Raw genomic sequence first — 26,357 nt, forward strand, 5'->3', positions numbered from 1 at the left:
GAACTAATATGGCTCTGCCTTGTACAGGCCCCTTCCAAGACCCTGCAAGGGACCTTGGAAGTATGTTCACGTGGTCAAATGTTTCTGCAAAGCTTATGAAATTCAATTATTTTAACTACAATTGTTTAAGGCTGCTGTCTCTGCACTCAGACTTGCCAAGGCACTGTCCTCTTGTTGAGAAATGTGGCATAGCTACAGGTATTTCGGGGGTCTGGCTAATCAGGAATGCTGCTGAGGATACTCCGGTTTGCATTTGGTGGGCTCTGCTTATGTGGTTCATGGTCCTGTGCAGCATTAAGCTATTGCTGGAGTGTGGGGAGGGCTTCCATGCACACTCCTAACGCCCACTGTGCTCAAGTCCCATGGGTGCTGACATGGAGTCAGAATATGTACAGCATCCAGTTCATTCTTTTAATCTCACCAGAAGAAAAAGCTGTCTGCACAGTCTCTACATTTTTTCAGATCAAACAAAAGCAGCAATTCATGAAGATGGAGAGATTAATTTGAATAGAACTAGTGAATAGGCTCTCAGATTATTTGATAAACCGATTAATGAAAAGGAGGGAACTGTATGAACACACTGGGAAAAGGTTGAAATTCTTTGTTGATTTGACACAATTGATGGGCATCAATGAAGATGTTATCTCAATACAGCCTCAAAGAGGACATCGATGACAAATTGGTTAATAAATTTCATCAATTTAAAGAGTACTTAATATTTATGATTAGTCACTGCACGAGAAAATATGGAATGCCCGAAATCTTATTCTTATATGAAAGAGATTTGATAGAGGTTTTCTCAAATTCGACAATAATCCTAAACATTTAAATGAGGTTTCCAGGAACAAACTGTTCCACGGCAGTAATAGCCCTTGAATGAAGGGACATGAGACCCCTTAGGGGGTGGCTTGGCTGGGCGAGTTATGCTAGAATTCAGGGGGAGGAAGATCACCATGCAGGGCAAGTCTTCTTGGCTGTAGGGCTGGAGTTGTTAGTAAACTAAAAAAGAAAAAAAGAAATTTCCCAGTAAATGAACTTCCCACCACCCACCACCTTTTTAGTTTCGGCTGGATATATCTTGTATCCAGTCTAGGAACCCTAAAAAGTGGGATGTAAGTATTCAAACCATTTTCGAAAATGCAAACGCTCATATTTTAGAATTAGAGCAGCCAATAGTTAGTTGCTGTTACTAATATACCAATTCAGGTTGTAGAGACGACTTAACATAAAGGCCGGCAGCTATTAATTGATGTCTACAGCTCTTGGTAAAACTGTCCTGATCTTTGAAGTCTTCATTTGGCTCAGGGTTGGGATGTTTCTCTAGAAAAGGACTTGAAAATTGCAAAGCGCTCCTGGACCCGGAGGGAGGAAACCTCTTTCGGCTGTCCTCCGCCGGCCGCACCTTTGATGCTTTGCCTAATTTACAGCAGGCTCACGGTGTTTCTGATTCCGTGCGGGCCGAGCCGCCGTGAGGGCCTCCCGCCTCCAGGGGGCGCGCCTTCCGCGGCGCAGGGAGGCCGCTCTGGCCCAGGCGGGGCTCCGCGAGTCTCAGTGGCCCGCGTCTCCTCTCCGCCTGCTGTTGCCGTTGTCGCCGCCGCCGCCGCCGCCGTCGTCACCGCTGCGGGGAAGGCGCTGCCGCTGTTACCGCTGCTCGGCCGACTTGAAGGTACCTGGGCCGCGTCCCGCGGGCGGCCTCGGGGTGGAAGCCCCTGACACCTCCCCCGCCAACCCCGAAGCACTGCAGAGCCCCGGCCCCGGGCCTGACCGAGGGGCCTGCGGGGCGAGGCCGCCCGCCGGAGCCAGGCCAGCCGTGGCGCGTCCGGGCGGCCTCCTCGCGGGGCTGTGCCGCTCGCGGGGCCGGGGAGGGCCTGCGAGGGCTCCGGGGCTCGGGGCATAGAGGCCGTGCTGTGGGCCGCGGCGGGCCGGCCTGGGGCGGGCGTGCTCGCCGGGAATCGTGAGGGCGGAGGTCCGGGCCGAAGCCCTCGGCCGGCGTCCAGGCGTCGGGCCAGAAAAGATGGCATTAGCCCCGGTGGTGGGCTACCCCCGACTGTTGGGAACCCGCAGTCCAGGCGAAAGCAGAAGCAGCTGAGACGTGAGTGAACTGTCCCGATGGCACGGGCCCCGGGTGCCCGGGGTAAAGGACAGCATTGCCTCTTAACTAACATGCAATGCAAGAAGCAAATTGTCCTCCGGTACCGGCCTCTGCCTGGATAAAAAGACATTCTTTAAAATGCTCCATAGTGTCCACAGTTGGCTACAGAACATAACGAGGTTAAAAAAAAAAAAAAACCATTAAATAGTAATTCTTCTCCGTATAAAAACGGACAGTGGTACCAAGGCGCTCCGAGCTGAAATAGCTGTAATGTCAGTGGTGAAGGAACTGCAGTAATAGCTGTCTTCAGGGCTTGCTCTATGTCGCTTGCTGAGTGCTTTCAAACCTACTACCTTTATTTAATTCTCTTAGCAAGCCTAGGAGGTACCAGTCGAGGCCCTGACTTTAAGCCATAACCCCACTCCAGTCTTTTGTCTGCGGAGCACTTTCTATCCTCAGTACCCAGCAGGAGTCAGATTCTTGGCTGCCAGTGCCCACTTCCAGACAGCTAAGCTCCACTCATCACTTTGTGCTTATGTAGAGATGTTTAACTAATTTACTGTTCTGACTACATCTTTTTGGTTTTCCACTTTTTGTATTCTGTCAGTTATTTCCATATGCTAAAACATTAACTTAATGTACTGTTTTGATCCCAAACCATGTGTTTTTCATTCCCTGGGAGGCCCAGTCCCATGGTCGTGGGCACAACTTGGTTGCCCACCAGTCCTACATCTTCCTGTCCTGTTAGTGCTCAACACTATTACTCTTGACTGTCCGTATGTTTTGAAGGGATCAGCTCTGATTATTTTAAGTTATGGAACATACTACATTCCTCTCGATGTAGTGGTTTATTTAGAGGTAGACACATTTCAGTCCAATAAGACCCTTTACTTGGAGTGCTAGAATGATATATTCCTTTTTCCTGAAAATATGGTGTGAAGATGACAGCTAAAGTTGCCTTAATCATTTTAGTAAATATTTCAGAAAGGACAGAGAGAGATAGAGGCAGTGGGTGGGAGGAGAGAGAGAGAGAGAGAGAAGGGACGCACACAGGCTAAGGCAGACAGAGAAACAGGGGCAAACCGCGATTAAACCTCACCTGAAGTTTACACTAAGTCTGGACTTCAAATACAGGCATCAATAAAGTCCCTTTTTTATCGACAGTTTAAGTTAGGTTTTCCATTACTTAGACCCAAATATTTAAATGACACAGAACCTAAAGTAGTCATTACCACTTGATTCCTACTGCTATATGCATCTGCCACTGCTTTCTAAGAAGGAAAAAAAATTGCTTGTGTTACATGTTTCAGCAAAAGACAAAGATCAAAGGAAGGGTGGGGTGTAATGGTATCTAACTGTCTTCGAGAAGGAGTTAAATTGAGGTCTAAGAAATCTCACGCTTAAATGGAACAAATCTCATGGTGGTTGGAAGTAGGCTGAAGGCTGGGTAAATTCTAGGAGCTCACCAAGGAGATAACTTGAAGAACAAGCTGAAAGGATGCTCTGAATAAACAAATGAGATAAAATAAGCTCACTGAGGGAAAACTCTTACAGACAATACCAGTTATTGCTTTGTTTTTAAGAAAAACAGCCAACAGGCGAAACATAGCCCCAAATGGGGAAGTGACAGAAAGAGAATTAAATAAAAGAAATGCCATTTGGCTCTGGGAAAAAACTGATACTAGGACTAAAATTGCCACCAGAGTTGGAATGTCTAGATAAACTGCTCTGACAATGTCATACTTCAGGACGTTTTGTAAAAATTTAACTCAGGCTAAAGGAAAAAAGACACCATAATGTAATAAGTGAAAATAGAGATTATTTGGCTAGTTTTAATATACTTCGTTTTTTAAAAAGTAAAACACAGCAGAGTATCTGATCTCTTAAAGACCCAGTGTGGAAAAGATAGCTAAATAAACCATGTGTGCTCTTGCACTGGTTTCTGACTGATTGGTACCATCCCTGAATAACAATGTGCACATACCTTTTAATTGACTGTATTCAGAAATTTGTTAAAATTACTGCTTTTTGGATAGCCTGTTGAGTACACACAAATACCAGCACTTCTTTGCCAAATGTGTGTTTATGGCCACTTGATCAAGAACTAGGGGCAAAAAAGTTACCTTTTTTTTTTTTTAGCAAAGGGGTGTCTACTGTTTGTTGAACATATTTAGTCTTAGAATTGTTTTAACCACTGGCAAATCAGAAGTTAAATTATCTAAATGTCTCTATACACTGCCTTGGAGGAAGTGCCTATCACACCAGTGAACAGAGAAGTTCCAAAAAACTAAATAGCACTTAAAAAAGAAAGGCAAGTTCTTCTTCTTCAGGCTCTATACTTCTGGGTATACAGCCAAAGGAAATGAAATCATTATCTGGAAGAGATACCTGCTGCATGTTCACTGTAGCATTAATCACAATAGCCAAGATATGTAAACAACCTAAGTGTCCATTCACAGATGAACGATAAAGAAAATGTGGTACATGTACACAATGGAATATTATTTAGCCATTAAAAAGGAAGGAAATCCTGTTTTTTGTGACAGCATAGATGAACCTGGAGGACATCATGTTAGGTGAAGTAAGCCAGACACAGGAAGATAAATACTGTATAATCTCACTTATACATGGAATCTAAAAAAGTCCCACTCAGGACCAGAATAGAACAGTGGTTACCAGGAGCTGAGGGGTGGGGGAGATGGGAAGATGTTGGTCAGAGGGTACTAACATACAGTTATAAGATGAATAATTTCTGAAAAGCTAATGTATAGCATCGTGATTATAGTTAATACTGTATTATATACTTGAAATTTGCTAAGCAGATCTTAAGTGTTCTCATCACACACAAACACACACAAAGGTAACTATGTGAGGTGATGGATGTATTAACTTGATGGGGGTAATCATTTCACAATGTACTATTGAATCATCACATGTACACCTTTAAAAAATCATGCTGCATAAATACTATATACAATTTTTATTTGTCAATAATATTTCAATAAAGCTGGAAAGAAAAGGAAAGAGGAACAAGCATCTATTTAATTTGGAGACTAGCTATTCCTTTGTTACTGATTTTATTGTTATATGTGAAGTTTAAGTTGATCATTCTTAGGGCTGTATACTGGATTGGAAAAAAAGGATTTTATTACAAAGATATAACTGTAAACTTAAGTTCTAATAATACCAAAAATATTTTAAATAGGTAAGTCTTTTTCAAACACCACAGTACAATCCCTTACAGAATGCCGACACAAAATCCAATTCTCTAGTTATTTTCTTTGTAAAAAATCTAGAAAGTCTTTAGTAGAATAATATTGAGCAAATTTGGTATGACAAATTCAGTAGTACAGTGATAATCTCAAAAGTTCTTTCACTTTTAAAGTATAAATAATAAAAAAGTCAACAGAGTTAGTGAACTCTGCACTGTAAGAGAAGAGGTTCATAAGCTCTACACAGAACAGTATACCACTGACAACTATTTACTAGAAGAAATAGAAGAAAATCTAGAAAAACGTGGATTAGGAATATATAAAATTTTTTTAAAATCAGTATCATAAGGAGATTAAGATAAAAAGACTAAATTTATATAAAAACATAAATTTAAAATCCAAATTGTAAACAGTAAGGAACAACAAATATTACAGAAAATCAAATCAGTAATGGAAGGGCCTAACTTAAGCAGCTCTGCAAAAGAAAACAGTTAAAAAGGATGTATGAAATGATTAGGACAACTAGAGAGTGGAGCCAACCCCTGAAAAATTCCCAGAGGAAAAAAAAGAACAAAACAAAAGATACAAACTTGAAGACTTAAACACTTCGCTCGACAGAAAAAACGATAAGTTTTTTTTAATCACTATAAATACAAATATTTGAACATGAAGAATGACCTCAAGGCCTTTGGTCTGAGCTATTGGAAGGATGGAGTTGCCCTTTACTGATATGGGGGAGACTTGAGGGTGGAGAGAGATGGGAAGGAGGGTGGAGCGGGAATCAAGAGTTGAGTTGTAGACACATCAGGTTTGAGATGCCTGTTGAGGTGGGATTATTTGAGACTGGAGTTCAATGAACCAGTTCCAGCTCAAAATAGAAATTTGAGAGTCGCTAGCATATAGATTGTATTTAAAGCCATGAAATTGAATGCGCTAGCACTTTCCATGTTGAGAGGCTGGAGAAATGAAGAACGACAAAAGGACTGAGAGGAGAAACCTTTGCAGGCAGGAGGGTGAAGTGCTGGAAGTCAAGTGCAGAGAGTGTTTCAAGAAGGAGAAAGTGACCAGCTTCTCCTCCTGCTCATCTGATAAGTCAGGTAAGATGAGGACTGTGAAATGACCATTGGACTTGGCAGTGTGAAGATCACTGGTGACTGGGCAAGAGCACTTTCAGAAGAATGGGGGAGAAAACTGATCGGTGTGATTTAAAGAGAGAAAAGGGGGAGAGGGATTGGAGTCTGCAAGTATGTACAACTCTTTAATGCAGGTGAGTTGTAAATTTTTCATATATAAGTTATTTGAAAGCACTGTAGTCATCTCCACAGTAAATAAGTTTACTTCCATCTTCAGCTCTGTAGCAACTTGGCTTGGATTATTTTATCAGTGACTGGTGGAAATAAAATACTACTGCTGCTGATGATAATGTATTGTTAACCTCCAAAACCAACACCCAGTGAAGTTTGTCCATTTTACATAATACATTTCAGGGCTCATAAAAGTGCTTGCGTGGAGTGTGTTCATTTGCCACTTATCTTTGTTCTTACGTTAGGCTAAAATTAACATAGAGGTGCTACGAACTATACATTTAAAGACAAAATACATGCACAAAGAAGTTGAGAACCAGGATTTATTTTGAAGTATGCTGTCTTTTTGTCTGAGGACATGAGTTTAGGTTCTTGTTTCTGCCCTCAGTAAATTAATGCCATGTACAAAATAATTTGCAAGTATATACCAGATTTACACCATCTTTTCTGGGGACATAAACTCTTTCCATGATCTTTGTATTTGTGTGTGTGTATGTGTGTGTGTATATATATATATATATATACACACATATATCTTTTTTTCTTCGTGATCTTACATGCTTTTTCCAAAGCGGGTGCAGTCCAGCCATCTGTTGCATTGTAAAGATTGAAAGTGATTAAATAAAATATTTATATTTATCTAGAACCATGGAGGTAAGGGTTGGCAGGTAAAGTTAGAGCCTCTCTGGTTCTCAGTATCCTTATCTGAAAAATAGGGAGATTGGGTTAGATATCTAGGTTAGATGATCCTGGATGGCCCTTCCAGCTGTAAAAGTTTCACAGAAATAAATTTAAATTTCTCCTAAGAAAACAATCTTGTACCTTCAAACTATTTGAGGTAAAGTCTGGTTTAAATTTTGTGGAGTATTTAGAAAATAAGGAATAATTTTTTTTAAATAAGGAATAATTTACAAAAGTTCTAATTTCTACATTTTTAAATAACACCGAGTAAATGAATAAGTAAGAATGTCATTTTCATAGTACCGTAAAAATTCTGTGTAAATGAAGTCTGATAATGTAGGTTAAAGAGGTTTAGATTTTTCATGTTTATATTTATGCTGTTAATTTGCTTGGTAAATCTCTCTCTCTCTCTCTCTCTTTCTTCTTCTTTCTTTCTAATTGACTTACAAAATTGTATTAGTTAACTTTTCTTTTTTAAGGAAAATTGAAGTTCATCCCAATTCTGAACAATTTCCGAAGTAATGAGCACTGTAATAGGTAACTGAAATGAAACAGAAGCTTCAAAGGCGGTTACTGGTATTGCTTTATACCAGTATTAGATGCTCAAGTTGCTCTTGAAGCCCATGTGGGCCACAAGGTGGCGCAATTAGGCCATGTAAATAGCGTACTGCTGTAGCTAGGAAAAAGGTAATTTTTTAAAAAATCAAATAACTCTTATTACAAAAGTAACACGTGTATGAAAAACTTCAGATTGACCTCCTAGAGCTTATTTAATGCCTCTATTATATAATTATAAGTTGGAAACGTCTATGAGAGGGAGTCCCTTGCTAAGAATTTTAAACATGGTAAAATTACACAGTAAAAATTTTGGAAAATCCTGAAAAGCATTGGAGTAAAATGAAATATCCAAGATAAACAATATTCTCCTTGTAAAAAATTAATTTTAATTTTTAAACCAATATCGTTCTGAAATTTGAATTATAACTAAATTTTAATAATGTAAAAAAATAGTTACATAATATAAATATTGCAGGAAATATATATCAAAAATTCTTGTTTGCTGATTTTTTGATTTCCTGATGGAGAAATAAAAATTTAGGCAAATGTTTTCTCACTATCCTAACAAGTAAGAAATACTTGAACAGTGAGTCTAGGAATGTAGTCACTTCCTGTAAAGTAGAAAACTTTTCCAAATATTTTATTTGGGTTTCTAATATTTTAAAAAGTTTACTTTGTGTGATGTGATTGCAAAGAGTTAATTCAGAATATGTAAGCTAGACTGATGCTTCCTGTAAAGTAAGAAACATTTCCAGATATTTATTGTTTTCCCACAGTTTAAAAAGTTTACTTTTAATAAAATGATTCCAAGAGTTTAATTCAGAGTGTGTGGACTAGACTAATGTTTCCCTTTATGTAATCTTTGATGAAAAGATTTGCTAAATTAATTCATTATATAAAAAGAATCTTAAGAAAACAAACTTAGTGACTTAGTTTTTTTCACCCAGAAAATGAGAATAATGATAGTACTTCCCATTTAGGTTTTTTTCCCATGAGGTTTAAATTAGTTATTACAGGAAAAACACTTAAATAATGCCTGGAGTATAACTTAATAAATGTTAAAACATGTTGCTAAGCAGTTGTTTGCAGTGTAATAGCAAAAATACAAATCATTTTTTCTTTTTCATTATAAATAATAAACATAACATAATAACCATTTACAAACATAAGTAAATCCTTTGTTCCCTAAGAACACCACCTAAGTAATACCTGATTAGCCTACTTTTAATTATTATATGAACTTAAGCACAATGAACTAGCCTTTATTAAAGTAGCTCTGTAATTCACAGCTTTACTGCATTAATAATGTTTTAATTATGAAGTAATTGACAGCTTGGCATTGAAGAAATCACAAAATTAAAACATTTTAGAGTTAAATTTGACTTGGAAATACCATAAAATGTGTATTCTCCACAAATTTAAACATAAAGTAAAAATGTATCTGTGGTGAGTCCAGGTCTATCTAAAATTTACTCTTTTTGAACTTCTGTTAATTATTTTTGAGCCTTAGAAGTAAAATTCAGAAGGTTCTATTTATAAACCTCCTCTTTAAAATATTTGTCATGGTACTGCAATAGCCTAAAAGGGTAATATTCTCAATTCCTTTTTTATTTACTCACTACCAGGCTTTCAGAAAGGGGGCTGCCCTTTTCCTTTTTTAAGAACTCAAAGTAAATATTCACATATGCTTTGCCTTTGTTTTGGTAGATACCTCAAAGGTTAAAATTTGGAACTCTAGCCATAAGATCTATGTGAATCTCAGGCCCTTCAACACAGACTCCAAAAAAACAGATAAATATGGACCCTAAATTCATCGCAGTTTAAGATGAACTATAAACTGGAATCTTGGAAGTTTTATAGTGAGCAAAAGCAAGTGTTGCATCACGATTGCTGTCACAGTTAAACTATTTGCCAATAAAGAAATGAAACTGGTTCTATAACCTTATTACATTGTAGTCAGATCCATCTGTATCACATCTTTTAAATACATTGCCTAATAACCCATTGTGATAGTTGAATTTTGATCAAAAATATTATTTTAAACTTCTCTTAGACTATTTGCGTTTTGATTGGTCTAAAATGTCAACAAATTCCACTCTGTGTGATAATTGGGAAAATATAGGACAGATTCTTTTTTAATGTGCTAAAGAATTCAGTAAGAACACTGAGAAATAAAGCTGCTAAAGATAAGCAGACTGAAGAAACATACCAATATATGGGGAAAAGTTTAAATTGTTAAAATTTTTACTTACTCTCAAATATGGCTTGTTTTTTTCCCCATGCCTAGTATCTGTGGATCTGCACACTGCTTAGGTTTTAAGAATAATAATTCTAAAGTGCAAGCAGTTAGGATTTAATGAATTCATTGGGCGTTTTTATTTTTTGGTTCTTTGAGGTTATTTTATATTTTAAAAGCAAGTATCCTTTTTAAAGGGCAAGAATAAAACAAGTGAGCTGTAGCGAATCCAAATTTGGGGACTCCATTTACTGTGTGTCACTCTCAGTTTTAGTTCTTTCCTTTGACATTAGAAGATGCAGGGAGTAAGATCTGCTGGTGTGTCTTTCCAGCTATGCTATTTTGTCGTTGAATTTCCTTGAAGTGTCTGGTGCTTTGATCTCTGATCAAAGTTGCTATATAGGCATAAGGCTGTCAGTCCATCTGAACCAAGAATGTAGCACTTAGTCTTGCCTTTCCTAGGGACCTTTCAAAATGAAAAATAAATCAATACATTATGTATGGCTGGTGATACTGGACACAGAAGACCAATTAAAGTGATGGTATAGTAAGTGTATGTTAAAATAGACATGTCTTCTCCATTAGTTCTTAACCATCAAGAATACTTTCTTAAAGTTGTATAGATTGACCTAAGATAAATATAAAAAAATATATAAAATGTAAAAAAATGTTTTAATAAGAAAATGTATTTCTATCAAGTCGGTGGCTCACAAGCTTTCACCAAAACCTCCTTGTTTTGGTACGTGGGTTGAGACAAGCACTATTTGGCATTAGGAGCTCTTGTTACTGGGATCTAGGTGACTGCCTTGTCCCAGAGGATGAGTGACTCCATCCCCATGCAGTTTCCTGGGCAGTGCCACAGAGCATGGAGTTAGAGTTTTAAACGCTACGCTGTGCCAGCCCTCTAAGACCTGACCCTCAGAGTCCTGCTTTGAACAGTCCCAGGGAGTCGGCCTCTGAGCCAGTCAACTGGCCCTTATGGACACTATGTCCCTTAGGAACCAGAACCAGGCCTTGGTAAACAACCGGAGGACTTTCTGGGGTTTGACTGTCCCCACTATTGACTGTTCTTACGGTTTTTCCTCTGCCAGGAACCAGTTCTCTTTCTTTCCTTTACCCCCCACTAGAGGTCACTCGTTTGTTAGAAACCGCTACGTTTCCAGGGGCTTACAGAACGCTGCTGAGTACGAGCTCAGGTGCAGGAGAGCACTGGTCTCCTGCGTAGTATCTGTCATTTTATGGTGCTTAAGTCTTAGAGCTGGTGAGGAGCTGAAGTGGGGTTCAGTCCCAGGCATCCCAGCTCTGGATACATTCTGGGTGGAGTAGCCACGCTCTCTGAACATCTGACAGTAGAAAAACGGCCTTCAGAGAACTGTACACTCCCAAAGTCACCTCTGTCGGGAGAGTCAGACTAGCGCATCTCTCCGTCCTGCTCTCCCCACCTCTAAAGCAGCTCCAGTGTGCTCACATGTGTTCACAGGGTGACAGACTCAGCCTCCTGTGCACCTCGAGAGCTGTCACATGCGTGCCTCTAACTATACTTGTGCAGTGGCTCATACGATACATTCCCTTTGGTAAGTGCCAGGGCTTCCACCTGAGCCCTTCCAAATCTTGGTCCTACAGACTCATCCATAAATGATTTCTCACTCTCTTAGCACCCAGAGAAATGACCTCAAAGATCTGGCTTTTTCTCTTTTACTCTCTTTTTCCCATGGGGAAGATGGGCACTTTCAGACTCAATAGTCTTTCCATCAAAATCTTTAGGCTTCCATATGACCCAGAAATTGCACTTCTAGCTGTTTATCCTAGAGAAAATGGAGATTTACATTATGTAAAAATATGTACCTGAATGTTTTAGAAGCTTTAACGTAACATCCAAAACCTGGAGATAACCAGATGTCCTTTAGTAGATAGACAGTTAAACTGTGGTATATCCATTCCATGAAATGCTTCTCAGTAGTGAAAAAGAAACAAATTGTTGATACAGATGGCAACCTGAATGAATCTCCAGATAATTATGTTGAGTGAAAAAAAATTGCAACAGTTACATACTCTATGGCTCCATCCATGTAACATTCTTGAAATGACAGAACTATAGACATGGAAGACAGTAGTCTTCCATTTCCAGGGGATGAGGAGGGGTGGGGGCAGAAGGGAAGTAGATGTGGCTGTAAGAGGGCAATAGAAGAGATCCTCGTGGGGCTGGAAGTGATCCGTATCTTGACTGATTCAGCGTCAGTGTCACTGATGATACCATCAGGGGAGACTAAGTAAAAAGTACACAGGACCTCTCTGTATTATTTCTGACAACTGAATTTGAATCTAGTTATCTCAACAAAGTTTAAAAAGTCTTTAGTCCTCTCCCCTCTTTGGACAATGGTTAATGTGTCCTGAATTTTATTCACTTCTATAACTTCTTGGGGAAGCCAGTAACAGATTTCTAATGATTTAATTGGGGTTTTGGACAGTTTCTTGGCAGGTTTCTAATAATTAGGCCTAATGCATTATATAATACTAAGTTTGAAATCATGTAAATAAATCTGTAATTTGATCAAGTTGTTTTCTTAATGGGGCCTGTCATATCAGAGAAAAATGGTCTTTCTTGTGGATTTAAGGAAATATTAGGATTTCTTGGTGGGGGCATAAGTATATAATCTATAATTTTATCCCCAAACAAAAAGCAGCACTTGTCTTTTTCATAATGTAAATTCTGCTATCTTCAGAATAACCCCTGTACCGTCTTGACAATGAAAAAGCCAGATCATATATTAATATGTTAGAGACAGGCTTCAGGCATGAAGACTCAGCTCCAGTGGTCAGGACAAGGAAAGAAAGTTGTAGGCTTTTTTGGTGAACACAGATTATGTGTTTAAAGAAATTAAGTGGCTCAGGGATAGGAAGTTTGTCTGAGTTGGTGTTGCAGAACCACAGAGAACTAGGGCACAGTCAGGGAGGTGGGCATTGTGCATATTGTCGTGTCATCATGGTGTTCTTTCAGCTGTTGTGGGACTGGTGCTCACGTACAGTTTGTCAGCCTCATCTTCGCTTCCAGCCTAGCACTGCTAGCCTGTAAGATACAGCCTGACGTAGGTACATTAGGTGGAGCTTCATAAAATACCATTAATTACTTCCCTATATAAGTTTATTTAAAGGGATTTGGTAATAGCATGAATGACCAGTAAAAGTCATGAATTTCAGCTGGAACTATAAATTTGGGATTTAGACTTTATGTCCTAAATTTACCAGTGAGTGTGGTACCTGGCACATTTTAGGCACACAGTAAATGTTTGCCTAACAAATTACCATTGATTTTTTTGTGGTTCATACTACCTGTCCATGACCCCCTCTCTTCCACGTTCCCTCAAGAGAAGAGTGCAGTGGGACAAGCCAGGGACTCTGGAAATGTCTCTCAGGGCCCAGAGAGGGAGGGCAGGCAGCGCCACGGTGCAGGAGGAGCTGGGTCAGGAAGGGCTGTGCAGAAGACTGCAGGTAGATCTGAGCCAGCATCTCTTCTGCACTGAAAAGAAACAGTGGGGGACAATCTCAGGAGGAGGGTAAAGTACCAGCATTTAAGACAGATTAGAAATATTTTTTTTCTTAAATGTACCTGTTTGGTTTAAACACAAGTATTGGTTTTTTAACTTTTTTCCCCAATGCAGACAGCTTTTTATTTCTAAAAGTGCTTTAGTGGGCTAACCTGAGATGTAGCCACCATTTATAACGTGAAAATATGCATTCCATTTCTGCTGACGTAGAGTGAATTTTTGGAGCCCAGTCTGTCCTCTGCTGATGGCACATTATCTGACTCTTTCCTCTTTCTGAGCGTGCTTGCTTGTTTGTGGGCAACAGAGCTCCTCCTTATTAAGCCCGTCTCTTCTTCCTTTTCACCACTCTGTTACTCGTCGGTGACTTTATTGGCCTCATAAGTTGATGCCTTACCCAGAGATTTTTTGGAAAGTATCTACAGGCCCGTCTAGCTTGTCTGTATTTAGTAGAACAGCAAGTCCTTTTTCACGCCACTTCTTTGTTATAATTGAATTTTCTGTTTCCTGTAGATCCTTGCCAGCACACTTCTGGATATTTTGTTAAACCTTCTTAAGAATTCAGAGAAACTGCCGTGTGACCACTGAAAGAAAGATCCAATCCTAAGGCCCAGGTTAGTATTTTCTGCTGTGGACTTCTTCAAAATACGTGAAAGCTTCAGTGAACTGTGGCCTTGCTTTTGGGCAGAATCAGTTCTGCGATCAAGATGAAAAATGTTATCTATCATTGGGCCTAATAAATTTGGAGGTTAGTAGTTTTGCAAAGACACAAAGAAACTCACAAAATACACCACACTTTCTCTCACTTAAAAATAGACAAGAAAGGCTTGTCCATTTTACTGAGCCAACATTCAAAAGAATCCCAGTCTGCAAACCACAAGAATTCTTACTGTGTTTGAACCAAAAACACCAAGTAGATTGTTTTTTATTATCTATTCTGAGAGAATTTGACCAAAGCACATTGCCTCTTGAAAAGCACATGATAGGTTGTATTTTAATTTTTAAAAAGTTTGTGATACCTTTGTCTTTTTTATGATCCAATCCAGTGAGTACTGTAGGGGAAAATAGGGAGATTACCCTCAAAAGAGAACTCTTGACATTTTTTTTGAGTAATATCTTCCCATTGGATTAATTTCTTAAGAAGCATTATATGGTACCATAATCTGAAGTTTATCTTAACTTGATCTCTGTAATTCTTAATCATAAGCAGATTTTCTCCTTATTTAGAATTATCCTTAATGACTCCTTCTCACTCTTTATATCCAGCAGGTCAATAAGTTATGTTAATTCTATTTAGTATGTCCCTCTCCAGTATGCCGTCTTCTCTCCACCACTGTCTCAGGTCCGGCTGTTGTCATTTCTTGCCTGGATTTCTACAACGGCTTATTGATTGATCTCCCTGCCTCCAGTCTTGACCCCCTCCAGTCTAACCTCTTTATATCTCAAACAAAGTGATCTTTCTGAAGGACTGATATACTAAGACCATGCCATTTCCTTGGCTTAAAATCCTTCATTGACTCCTTACTAAAATTCAGATGTAATAAATTTTACCATGGATTTGTTACGAAGGTTAAACGAAATTTATTAAGACCCCTTAGTGCAGTGCCTGGCTCAGAACAGGCTCTCAGTCAGTATTAATGTCTCCGCCTCGCGTGGTGGGCCCAGGGCAGCAACAGAGCTTAGTGTAAGGTGGCCCAGGGCTAGAGGGACTGTGTCTCTGCTGGAAACCAGGCAGAGTGGAGTAGGGACAAAGAATCTTACCAAACTCCAGAGCCAGGCTTTCCTGAATTCCCTTGAGGTTAGGCACAATAGATTGATCTAGCATCCAGTTCCATCTGTGTTCCAGAAGGAAGGACTTCGCCTGATAAATTACAGGCCAAGCTCATCTGTGACTTTTGTAACCTTAGGTAAAGGGAGCCATCTTCACAAGCACAGAAGTCTCTGCCTTTGTATTTTCTTGTTTTGGTTTGCTTTCTCTTTAACTTCTTAGGAAAGTTTCTTTTATCAGGCTTTAACTTTTTCTTAAGTGAACCAAGGAAAGGGAAGTTGGGGGTGGGGTGGAGACACGCACGCGCGCGCGCACACACACACGCTCGCGCACACTGAGAGACCGGGAGACTGCTGGGACAGAGAAGCAGCAGTGAAAGAGGCGTGGACAGACCGACTGGTGAACCTGGGCTGCTCAGATGGGTGGAATATTAGAGTGGACACAGCAAGGACTGCTGCCTTGGTCCCACCTCCGAATTCCCAGAGACCTGTTTCTCCTCACCGCTCCGTCTTCAGACCGTGGGAGTTTAGCGAAATCAGATATTTAGATAACCACAGGACGGAGCAGAATAGGATCAGCGCCGTAAAACGATGGACAATCTGGATCAATTTTATGATATTTCCAGTTTTTAAATTTAGTTTTTTACTTTCCTTGGCTTTTCTATTTCAATTAAAATTTGAAGTTTGTACTATACACACAGCATTTAGCAGGTCCTTGTTGAGTGTGAATTAAGCTATTTATTTTTTAAAGCTGATTTAGTTAACTTTTGAGCAGAAAATTCTGTTTACCAAATAGAATATCTCAAATACAGTAAGAAGCAAATATATGAAAGAGAATTACTTGGTTTTTAGTAAGAATCTCTACCAGTAGTAACATTTGTGTGTGTGTGTGTGTGCATGTAGGTAGTTATTTGAAGTTTAAGGAATATGTTGTCTGTGTCTTCTGACAGAGCAGTAAACTTAAATCAAATTGCTTGTATCTTGCTTAACTTAAAGAGACACGTTAATGGAAAATAAAATATACTTGATAACTCTGCTGTTGTTTCTGTTTGGTGAGATGATTTATTAGCGGCAGGAGGCCAAGAAGGAAAAGAAATAGTGCTTTTCTGAGTGACTTCATTGTCTTGATTTAGTTTGGCTGCAGCAAATCCCACTCACCTCGTATTTCATTACAGGCATATTCCCTCCACCACATTCCAGCAATGTCCTACGTTTTTGTAAATGATTCCTCTCAGACTAACGTGCCCCTGCTGCAAGCCTGCATTGATGGAGACTTTAACTACTCCAAGCGGCTTTTGGAAAGTGGCTTTGACCCAAATATTCGTGACGGCAGGGGCAGAACAGGCCTTCACCTCGCAGCAGCCCGAGGCAACGTGGACATCTGCCAGTTGTTACATAAATTCGGTGCTGACCTCCTGGCCACAGACTACCAGGGAAACACAGCCCTTCACCTCTGTGGCCACGTGGATACTATTCAATTCTTAGTTTCTAATGGACTCAAAATTGATATCTGGTAAGTTCTCCGTGGTTTTTGAAGTCTAGTCATTTCTTCCCGTTAGTCTCTCAACCAGTGGTCTAATCTTGGAAGTCTACTGATTTTGTCTCCTCGTTGATCAGGTGTAGTGACAAGTTCAGAAAGGTATTGAGGACAGTGTCATCTTGTTAGGGGAGTGATGTAGCAAGAGGCTGACTTCTAGATTTATGCAGAAGCAGTGGTAAGTTTTTCTATGAAAATAGTGGCTAGGTTCTGCTCCTCATTAATTGTGTATTGTTAGACAAGGGAAAAGGAAGAGAAGAACTCAGATTTGTTGAAAATCGATTATGGTCTGGGCATTGCACTTACTGTGTTAGCTCATTTAATCCTCAGAGTGAACAGCTCTTGAGGTAGGTGTTATCTTCATTTTATAGATGATGGTTGAGACAAGAATTCTGGCTTAAATGGTGTAACAGAGGTCACACAGCTGGAGTCTGAACCTCGTTCCACCTGATCCAGAGCTTGTTTGACTTCTGTCATGTAACATACCATGCCAGCCTCCTTATCTCTGGGGCTGAGTCCTTTTTATACTGAACAATTTGAGGAAGTAGGTTTTTGGTTTTGGTTTTGGTTTTGTTTGTTTGTTTGTTTGTTTGTTTTAGTGATACCTTGTCTCTTGAGTGGGAAAGGTATCAGACCACTTTTAAAAGCAACCTTGACCTTTAAGCTACAGTTACATGTTGCCCTAATGTATTGGTACTATAATGTCCCTAAATCTGAATAAGACAGTAAATGGTTTTGCTACTATAGGACAAAATGTGGTGGGCATTGACTAGAGGATTCAGTGTTACTTGGGCTGTCTCCTGTTGTGGAATAGCTCGGTGAACCAAAGCAGCTTATTTGATTGCTTGAGTTTTGTTTTAATTCTTACGTATTTTTAAAATATATATACTCTTCCCATAAAATATAAATGTCAGACAAGAATGAATCTAGAATGTAGAATTTTCCAGTTAATTTCTAGGAAGATGTTCTCTTTTTATTTATTCTCATTTATCTACTCTTATGCCTACATATATATATATATATATTTTTTTTTTTGTCCCTTTTTTCCCTAAAAGGAAAAAATAAATTGGTTAACTCAAAATTCAGGTTCTGGCTCAACCATTGGTTCTGCTCTGGGATTTGAGTTAATGGGGCCCATGCCTTCCTCACTGAGATCTACACAAATGGCTACTAACAGGGTAATAAAACTGCTATGATGACCTCTTTATTTTTATGAAATTTTTTAGCAATCATCAAGGTGCTACACCCTTAGTGCTGGCAAAGCGCAGAGGAGTGAATAAAGATGTCATCCGATTGCTGGAATCTTTGGAAGAACAGGAGGTAAAAGGATTTAACAGAGGAACTCACTCAAAACTGGAGACCATGCAGACAGCTGAAAGTGAAAGGTACTTAAGATACCATTTTTCTTAAGGGGCGAGTCACTTTAAGTGAATCTTTTATGATAGCTTTTTGTGAGCTTTATATTTATTTGCTTTCAAGTAAAGAGCTTTGATTCTTTCTTTGAACTTTATTTTGTCCTTCTGGCTCCAGATTACAATTGAAAAGCTATTAACAGTAAGTCCTATGTGCCCACGTGCACATTATGTTCTGTTAGCCAGTGTGCAGGGAAGCCTGCTGTACAGGCGGGGAAAGGCTGAATAGGAGGGAAGGAAGCAGGAGTTTGAGAATTCAGATACGGGTCACAAAAAGAAAGGAATTTCAGAAAGGGAGGAGAGAGAAGGAAGGCCAAGAACTTGGACAGTATTAGAAGAGACCGAAAAGGGAGTTTCAAGGGTAGGGAATTAAAGTGCTGAGGACAGTAAAACAGGAGCAGAGAGTGTAAGACAAGATGTCACACACCCGCCAGTGACGTGGACATGAGGCGACTTCCCCGTGACCTGGAACAGGTGAAACGGGGGCTCCCGTGCGTGCGCCTCGCGAGTCACCACTGAAAGCAGGCAAGCACATGAAACAAGGGAGAAGTCCAAGGTGCACGGGCAGGCCCTTCTCTCTCCTGTCTGCTGCAGACTGGCGGTCAGAATGCCATCAGCAATTCAGTAGCATTGAGTTACCTATTATTTGTTAAAGATCATGTTCTTCCAAAAGGACTTAAAGATTATTTTCATAACTACCTTAAGCTTCTTTACCGTGAAAAATGTCCAAGAATGCATTTTTGCTTGGTGTTTTTTATTAATAGCCAATCTCTTGGCACCTCTTTATTCGAAATACACTTTTAACTTTGTTGCATCAATTGTGATTACTTATTAACTAAGAAGTGATTAGTCACTTGAGCAGCGCAGTATGACATTTATTCTTCTTTCACGTACCTGCCACTGCAGTTCAGCATGTGTATGCATATTAGTCACAGCATAGTGTGAAGACAGCTCTTTAAAACCTGGTTGTCCGGACTGACTCCTGCCCTCCAGTGCCATGGTAGGGAGGCGGTGGGTGAAGCGTAAAGTAAAACACTTAAAGGGCAGCATCGTTGGTCTTTAGGAAAATGCACATTAAAACCACAGTGAAATACCACTTCCTACGCAATAGGATGGCTGTAATCAAACAGATGGACAATAGCAACTACTACCGGCAAGGAAAAATTCAAACCCTCAATCTTTGCTGGACGTAAAGTAGCGTAGCTGCTGTGGAAAACAGTCTGGCAGCTCCTCAGAAAGTTACACAGACTTACCACAACGACTCCACGTTTAGGTATATGCCCAGGAAAATTGAAAACATGTGTTCACACAAAAACTTGTACGTGGATGTTCATAGAAGCATTATTTTCATAGCCAAGAGGTGGAAACCACCCAGAAATTCATCACCGATAAACGGATAAACAAAATGTCACCTATCCATTCAGTGAAACATTATTCCGCCGTAAAAAAAAGAATGAAATGCTGACATGTGCTGCAACATGGATGAGCTTTGAAAATGTGCCCCGTGAGAGAAGCCAGGCACAGAAGGCCACGTATCATACTATTCCATTTATAGGAAATGTCCATAATCAGCAAACAGAAAGTAGATTAGTGGTTGCCAGGAGCAGGGCAGGGGCGGTAGGAAGTGGCTGCTGAAGGGTACAGAGTTTATTATAGAAATGTTCTCAGGTTATATAGTGGAGATGGTTGTACAACTTGGTGAACAGACTAAACGCCACTGAATCATGTACTTTAAAAAGATGAATTTTATGGTACGTGAATTATATCAAGAAGAAAAAGTGGGGGGAAAAGCTTAAAAGGATTGGCTAGTACATGGCATTGTGGCACAGCTGTGTGATGATTCGTCTTTTCTAGAGCAAGAGATAAAAGCAAGATTTTGAATGTACCAAGTATTTTCCATTTCCTTTAGGGTTCCCTGAAAAATAGCATAACTTCTTACAGGCCTTTAAATCATTTAGTTGATGAAAAATATTTCCCCACACCCCCATATATCCTAGGTTTAATTTAGTTCTTCTTCACTTTGTAGGTATGGATGACAGAGACAGTATAGATGATACATATACAAAAATAATTACACATGCACACACAGACCACCATGCTAGAATCAGGTATTTCCTAGACAGTAGAAAACACTTCATTGGCTAAATTCTAATTAGCAGAACTTCACTAGTGCCTAGAGATTGCGCGACTGAATTCTCATTTTGTAGATTCCCACCGCTTTCACCCTTTACTATGCAAAAGTAGAGTGTTCTAGGAAACCTTTCCTGAGTCAAGGTGGCATCAAGCAAAGAAGCAGTTCTCTTAGGAGTCATCTCACTAACGGATGCACAGAAGAAATGAGGATAAGGCACAGAGGCTCACAGACACAGTTCAGAGCTTTGGCAGCTGGGTGCTGAGATGAGGAGTGTAGTTCTGGGGAAGCAGCTCGGCGGTGCCACTCTCGCTGCAAAACAAACATTGAACAATATTTTTGATTTTTGCCTTTTTTCGTATAAAAGCTAAATTCCTCTTGGGATTTTTTTCAGTTAGCGAATACAGGTAGTATCGCAGATGTTTCTTAAAAGTGAGGTGGCATAAAGCGAACTTTGAAAAAGTGGGAGATACCTGTATCTAACACCTTTACGTATGAGAGCATGTCGATTCAGACATAGTCAGTAAATTTCAGGTAAGTCAAAATTAACCTCTCCTAAACTTCTCAGAGTTCCAATCTTATTTTGAACTTCCTTGAGATTTCTTAAATTTTCATACTCTTGTAGATAACCATGGAAAATGTCTTCTCATAACTCAACACTATAAGTCAACTATACTTCAATAAAAAATAAAAAAAATTAAAAATAAAACTAGAAAATGTCTTTTATTATTAAGAAGATAAACATTTTTCAATATAAAAAAATTTGGATGTTAAGCAGACCGGCCCTTTAGGAAGTCACCTTCCGATGACTAGAGAAGACTAATGCCAGGATAGGCTGAAGGGCGTCTGGCTCACAGTGTTCAGAAGTAAAAGTTGTAGGTTACAGTGAAAACTGTCAGTTACGCACGAAGAACCAGACTCTAATTGTTTTATGCTGTTTCCATTGTTCTGTCCCAAGATGGTTGGAAGAATGTGAAGAGAAGGAGTTTAGGAAGGATAGTAATAGCGGTAGACAGCTGGTACCTGTGATTATGGTCATTGTGGCTTTAGTCTAAGTGATGCCCTGTTACTGGGCCTGCGTGTTGTGACACAGTTGTGCATGCTGATTCCTTAGAGCTGGGAATTGATCACAGTGCAGCCTTCTGAATACCAGCATCAGATACGCTGTTTTCTCTTTGTGGTGGTCATATTTTTTGTTTATATAGTTCTGAAAACCAGAATCAGTGTTTTTATAGTATTTGTACTACCTTATATTCAACTAGACTCAGCCTTAATGTGAAAGAGAAATAAACTTACTCTGTATTGTTGTACAAGATGGAACTAAAACCAGTGGGAGGAAGCTATCAGGAGGAATTCCTAGTGGCTAGCCCTGTCCAAGTGTACCGCGGCCTGAAGAGGGAGCAGCCACTATTAGAGGATGACAGCTGCGAGAAGGAATTCCTTCACTGGTCAGATTATTGAACTAAATGAATAAAATCCCCTTTTCACTTTAAGATTCACACACTGTATAAAGCAGTTTTTTAGATTTGCCCATCTTTGCTTATTTTCATCAACATGAATTCTCACATTTTGAATTCGTCTAAATTTCAAATAACCAAAATGTGTTTTGCTTTAGTATCTGATGGAAACAACTCATTTGACCTACTTCAAGACTTCTGCTTGGGACATTTTTTATTAGAAAAGGATTCTGAACTTTGACCCTTCCAGATACTAAAGCATGAAACATAATCATTGCTATTTAGCAATTTATAGTTACAGGTACATTGTGGAGATGCATGCAGATACACAAATCAGCACACAGGTGGGTGAGAGTATGCGTACATGTGTCAGTTTTCTTCTTGTAAGTGTTGTTTTAAGGTTGGTCTTTTCTGAACAGTGCAGTTCCTCTTGCTTTATGTTCTTGAAATAGGTGAAATGTGTTGTCTCATACCCTTTCTTTTCTCTTTGCTTCTCTCACAGTGCCATGGAAAGCCATTCCCTGCTCAATCCCAACCTGCAGCAAGGAGAAGGAGTCCTGTCCAGCTTCCGAACCACGTGGCAGGAGTTTGTAGAGGATCTGGGCTTCTGGAGGGTGTTGCTCCTGATCTTTGTCATTGCTCTGCTGTCCCTTGGCATCGCCTACTATGTGAGTGGGGTGCTGCCCTTTGTGGAAAACCAGCCTGAACTGGTGCATTGAAGGAGCTTGTGGGAGATGAAACCAGTGCCAGTGTCCTGGCTTCCAGTGTTTGTTCTCAGTTTCTCAGAATCTTCTCTTAGTGCTAGGCAGTGAGGGCTGTCCATTTTTCCTTTTGGCATTTTTACACATTGTTATCCTTTTAGGAGAACGACATGTCTATTTGAACTAACTACATACTGTAGTCAAGCATACTGTGTCCTAAGCTACCTCCAACTCAGCCTGACTCCTTAGGAAAGCCTCTGCACAGCCTTCTCTGATAAAACGTGGACTGTGGAACAAAAGATGGAGGCCGGGGCTAGGAACCCTTACTGTACAAACCTCACCTTAATGTAGGCTCAACGATAGTGAAACGTTCAGAAAGGAGAAGGTTATCCTACGTGGTTAGTTTTGGTTAGTTTTGTTTTGCTTTTGTTTGTCTATTTTTTCAAAAGCCACTTTTCTCTTTGTATTTACTTTCTCTGGGGAATACCGGGGAATATGAAACATTCAGCTTAAAATTTGAAGTGTTTTTTTCAAAGCCTGAATAGCAAATCAGTGTTATTGGAATCTGTTTGGTATGTTTTAATATTTTTAAGTCTAGTCTCAAACCGAACAGAACTTTTGAAAATATGCTATATTTTCTTCACGAATGATTGATTTGATCTCATATTTATTTGTTTTTAGGATAATTTTGATTTTTTGGTAAACTGCTTTGCTTTTTTATAATATTCGTGAAAACAGAACTTGAGAAGTTCATTTTTTCACTCTTCACTTTCTTCTGGTGTTTATTTGCAAGATATCCGAGTCATCAAAAATACAGTCAGAAAACCTTTTCTACTCAGTAGTTAGCAGGGGGAGATGTTTCTGATGTTTACCTGTCACTGTAATTCTGTAGCGCTGTTATGTGAAAAATTCAGTTCTATAAGCTAGCTGTGTTGTCACAATTGTATCATAGTTTATAATTTTTTCATTTTAAGTTCAACCTTGTTTAGAGGCCCTGTTAGAATTGTCATAACAATCCCATCCATGTCAGTAATTCTCCGATGGCAAGAGTGGATGGAGTATTTCTGAATTAACAGCGCTGAACGCTATTCTAGGTGTCGTAAACTCTTCCTGCATTGTAGTATTATGTGAATTGAAATCTGGCCCCCAAACTATACTGCATTTTTCAGCAGTACATTTGAAGGCCTCTTTTGTTAATGGTTATGTTGTATATAAATCATATTCTTGGATTATTAAAATAGGATGTGAAGACTTGATAATTAAGTCAAAAAATTGTAGTGAAAGAACTAATGGTTTCATTTTTCACACACAGTCATCTAAGCTACTGCTAATTGAACTGCTGCTAGAATTAGAAATTACAGTTTAGAATAGAATTGATATTTCTGTGATTCTCTTTGCTGCTTAATATTTTCTCTTTTGCATTTGTATATCTAGAATTGAGGTGTTTTCTTTCATGTGGCTTTATCCTGTCTCAAAGAGGTGTTCTGAAATTCCTGATTTACCTGGCTGCCTCAGGATCAGCGCACAGAGTCTTGCTTTTAGGTTAGATACAAATAAAATTAATCATACTTGGTGTAAATACAGCAAAAAACAGTGGACATTAGACTGGAGAACACTAGAATTCATCAAAGTACATTCAGATTGAAAGCTTTGAAATTAGCTTTGTCTATGTTTATAACTCTAAACATGTGTGAAATTGGTTAACATCTATGTAAATATATTGCATTTTTTAAAGATTAATGTTTCCTTTTAAGTGCTGATTTCTTTGTATTCTATTCTCTACATTCAGTATTCAGTAATACTATCAATAAATGTATTTATAATCTCTTAATCACAATCTATTTTCTTCTGTATCATTGTTTTTTCTTTTAATGTAGGGTTTTTAAAAATGAGTTCCAGTTGGCTGTTTAAAAAAACAGCTTTTTTCAAACCTGATGTAATAGGTATTTCAAGTTTCACATTTGCTTATCTTATAAATATTCTGAAATTAATTTGGGTGAATTGCTTGTGGTTTTAAGAATGATCATAACTATCATGATTAAGCACCTCCCAGCATACCTCATCTCATTTCTTCCTTATGTTCGCCCCACCCCCGATACACTTCCCGGTCTTGTAAGATGAAGAAACTGATGAGGAGGGTTAAGTAGCTCGTCCCAGGTCAAACAGCTGGGACATGGTAGAGCAGGGATTCCACATTTAGGCCTTTCCCCAATTATAAATTTACTCTTTCTTTCTGCCCTGCTGTCTGTCATGAACCTGGCAATTGGAATCATCTAGAACCTTGCCTGCTGCCATCTCAGCAGCATATATTACTAAAATTTCCACTCCTGTTTACAAATACTTACCCTTAACCATTAACCATATCTGACTGCCCACTTCCCTGTGTACCATTTCCTCATCACGTGCTGTACTCAGAAACATGCACCGTTGGCCACTGGACAACGCAGGGTTTGGGACTAGGAGCCTTGGCCACCGTGCAGTTGAAAGTCTATGTGTGACTTTACCGTGGGCCCTTGGTGTCGTGGTTCCGCACTTGCAGACTCACCCAGCAGATGGTCTTGCAGTACTGTGCTGTGTATTTAACAAAAAAATCTGGGCATCCGTGGACCTACACAGTTCAAACTCTTGCTATCCAAGGGTCAACTGTATTTTTTTTTATCTTTTTGATAAGTTTCATGAGAACGGAGACTTAGTCTATTTTTCCTCTCCTGTTTGTTCACAGTACGCCCTGTGGAACTCTTTGTACACAAATACTTTTTTTCCTGTAACTGTACTTTTCCTTTTCAGATTAAACGTGTACTTTTCTCGTGTTTCCTCGAACAGGCTGCATGTGTGAACTGTGCTGGCCATTCTCCTTCCACAACATGCCTGCTGCTGGATGGAGGAACCACAGAGCCCTGCACCCCTAGCTCCTTTACGTAAGAGCGTGCAGGCCTTCCACCAGCACAGCCTGCCTCACACTTACCACAGGTGGAAAAAATACTGTGTTTTGTTTTGTTTGTTTTTTTACCACATGGTATAGAAGTCTAGGAACAATAGTCACTTTTTGTTGTTGTTTTATTTAACCCGGTCTTTGACTTGTGAAATTGTTTATGTATGTATCAAAGTGCTTTCAGCTGCAAGAAACCAAAACCCAAACTCAAAATGACTTGAACCGTAAGAAACGTATTGATTTGTGTAACTGGAAGCCCAGAGGTGGAGTAGACCCCAAGGGTGACATAATCCACATTTAGCTCAGTTCCCTGTGTTTTTTGTTCTCCCTTCCTGTTTGTTGGTTTCATCCTCCAGCTGGTTCTGAGATGAGTCCAGAATTTTCAGGCCTCACATCCATTTGTGACCATGTAGAGAAAAAAAGACTGTCTTTCCTTTGGTTTGCTCCTTGGAAGCTTTCCTGCAAAGTCCCCAGCAAACTTCCTCTCGGTTTCATTGGCCAGCATTACGTCGTGTACCGTGTTCTCAAACCAACCAATGCCGTGCACTGGCTGATTAGGCCTGGATTGACGAATCAGTTACCTGTGCGGGTGGTGTTGGTTGAATTAATATGATGGGCTTGGACCCATGGTTTTAGAAACAACTGGGGACACTGCTGACATCAGTGGGCAGGTCACATAGATGTTTCATGTCTTACAGCACATGGGACAGTTTAGCACAACAAAGAATTGTGCCACATCCATGATTCTTGAACGTTCTGCTGGTCATTCATATGATTTTTTTTTTAATTTGTTAT

General features: G+C 39.5%; 1 protein-coding gene across 3 annotated transcripts; it reads left to right on the forward strand.

The window, feature by feature from the left end:
- Nucleotides 1-1,512: 1,512 nt before the first annotated feature.
- Nucleotides 1,513-24,467, forward strand: ANKRD46 (ankyrin repeat domain 46). Of its 3 annotated transcripts, XM_032468213.1 has the most exons (6): nt 1,572-1,666; nt 6,310-6,401; nt 14,139-14,239; nt 16,568-16,905; nt 18,156-18,314; nt 22,432-24,467. In XM_032468213.1, exons 4-6 carry the CDS (start codon nt 16,595-16,597, stop codon nt 22,646-22,648), a joined length of 687 nt encoding a protein of 228 aa, XP_032324104.1. In that variant the 5' UTR covers nt 1,572-1,666; nt 6,310-6,401; nt 14,139-14,239; nt 16,568-16,594; the 3' UTR covers nt 22,649-24,467. The 3 variants fall into 3 exon arrangements, with proteins under 3 accessions (XP_032324103.1, XP_032324104.1, XP_032324105.1); XM_032468212.1 differs by lacking the exon at nt 6,310-6,401 and having other exon boundaries at nt 1,513-1,666; XM_032468214.1 differs by lacking the exons at nt 1,572-1,666; nt 6,310-6,401 and adding an exon at nt 1,863-2,092.
- The last annotated feature ends 1,890 nt before the right edge of the window (nt 24,468-26,357 follow it).

Source organism: Camelus ferus, chromosome 25, assembly GCF_009834535.1.
Source record: "Camelus ferus isolate YT-003-E chromosome 25, BCGSAC_Cfer_1.0, whole genome shotgun sequence".
Taxonomy (NCBI): domain Eukaryota; kingdom Metazoa; phylum Chordata; class Mammalia; order Artiodactyla; family Camelidae; genus Camelus; species Camelus ferus.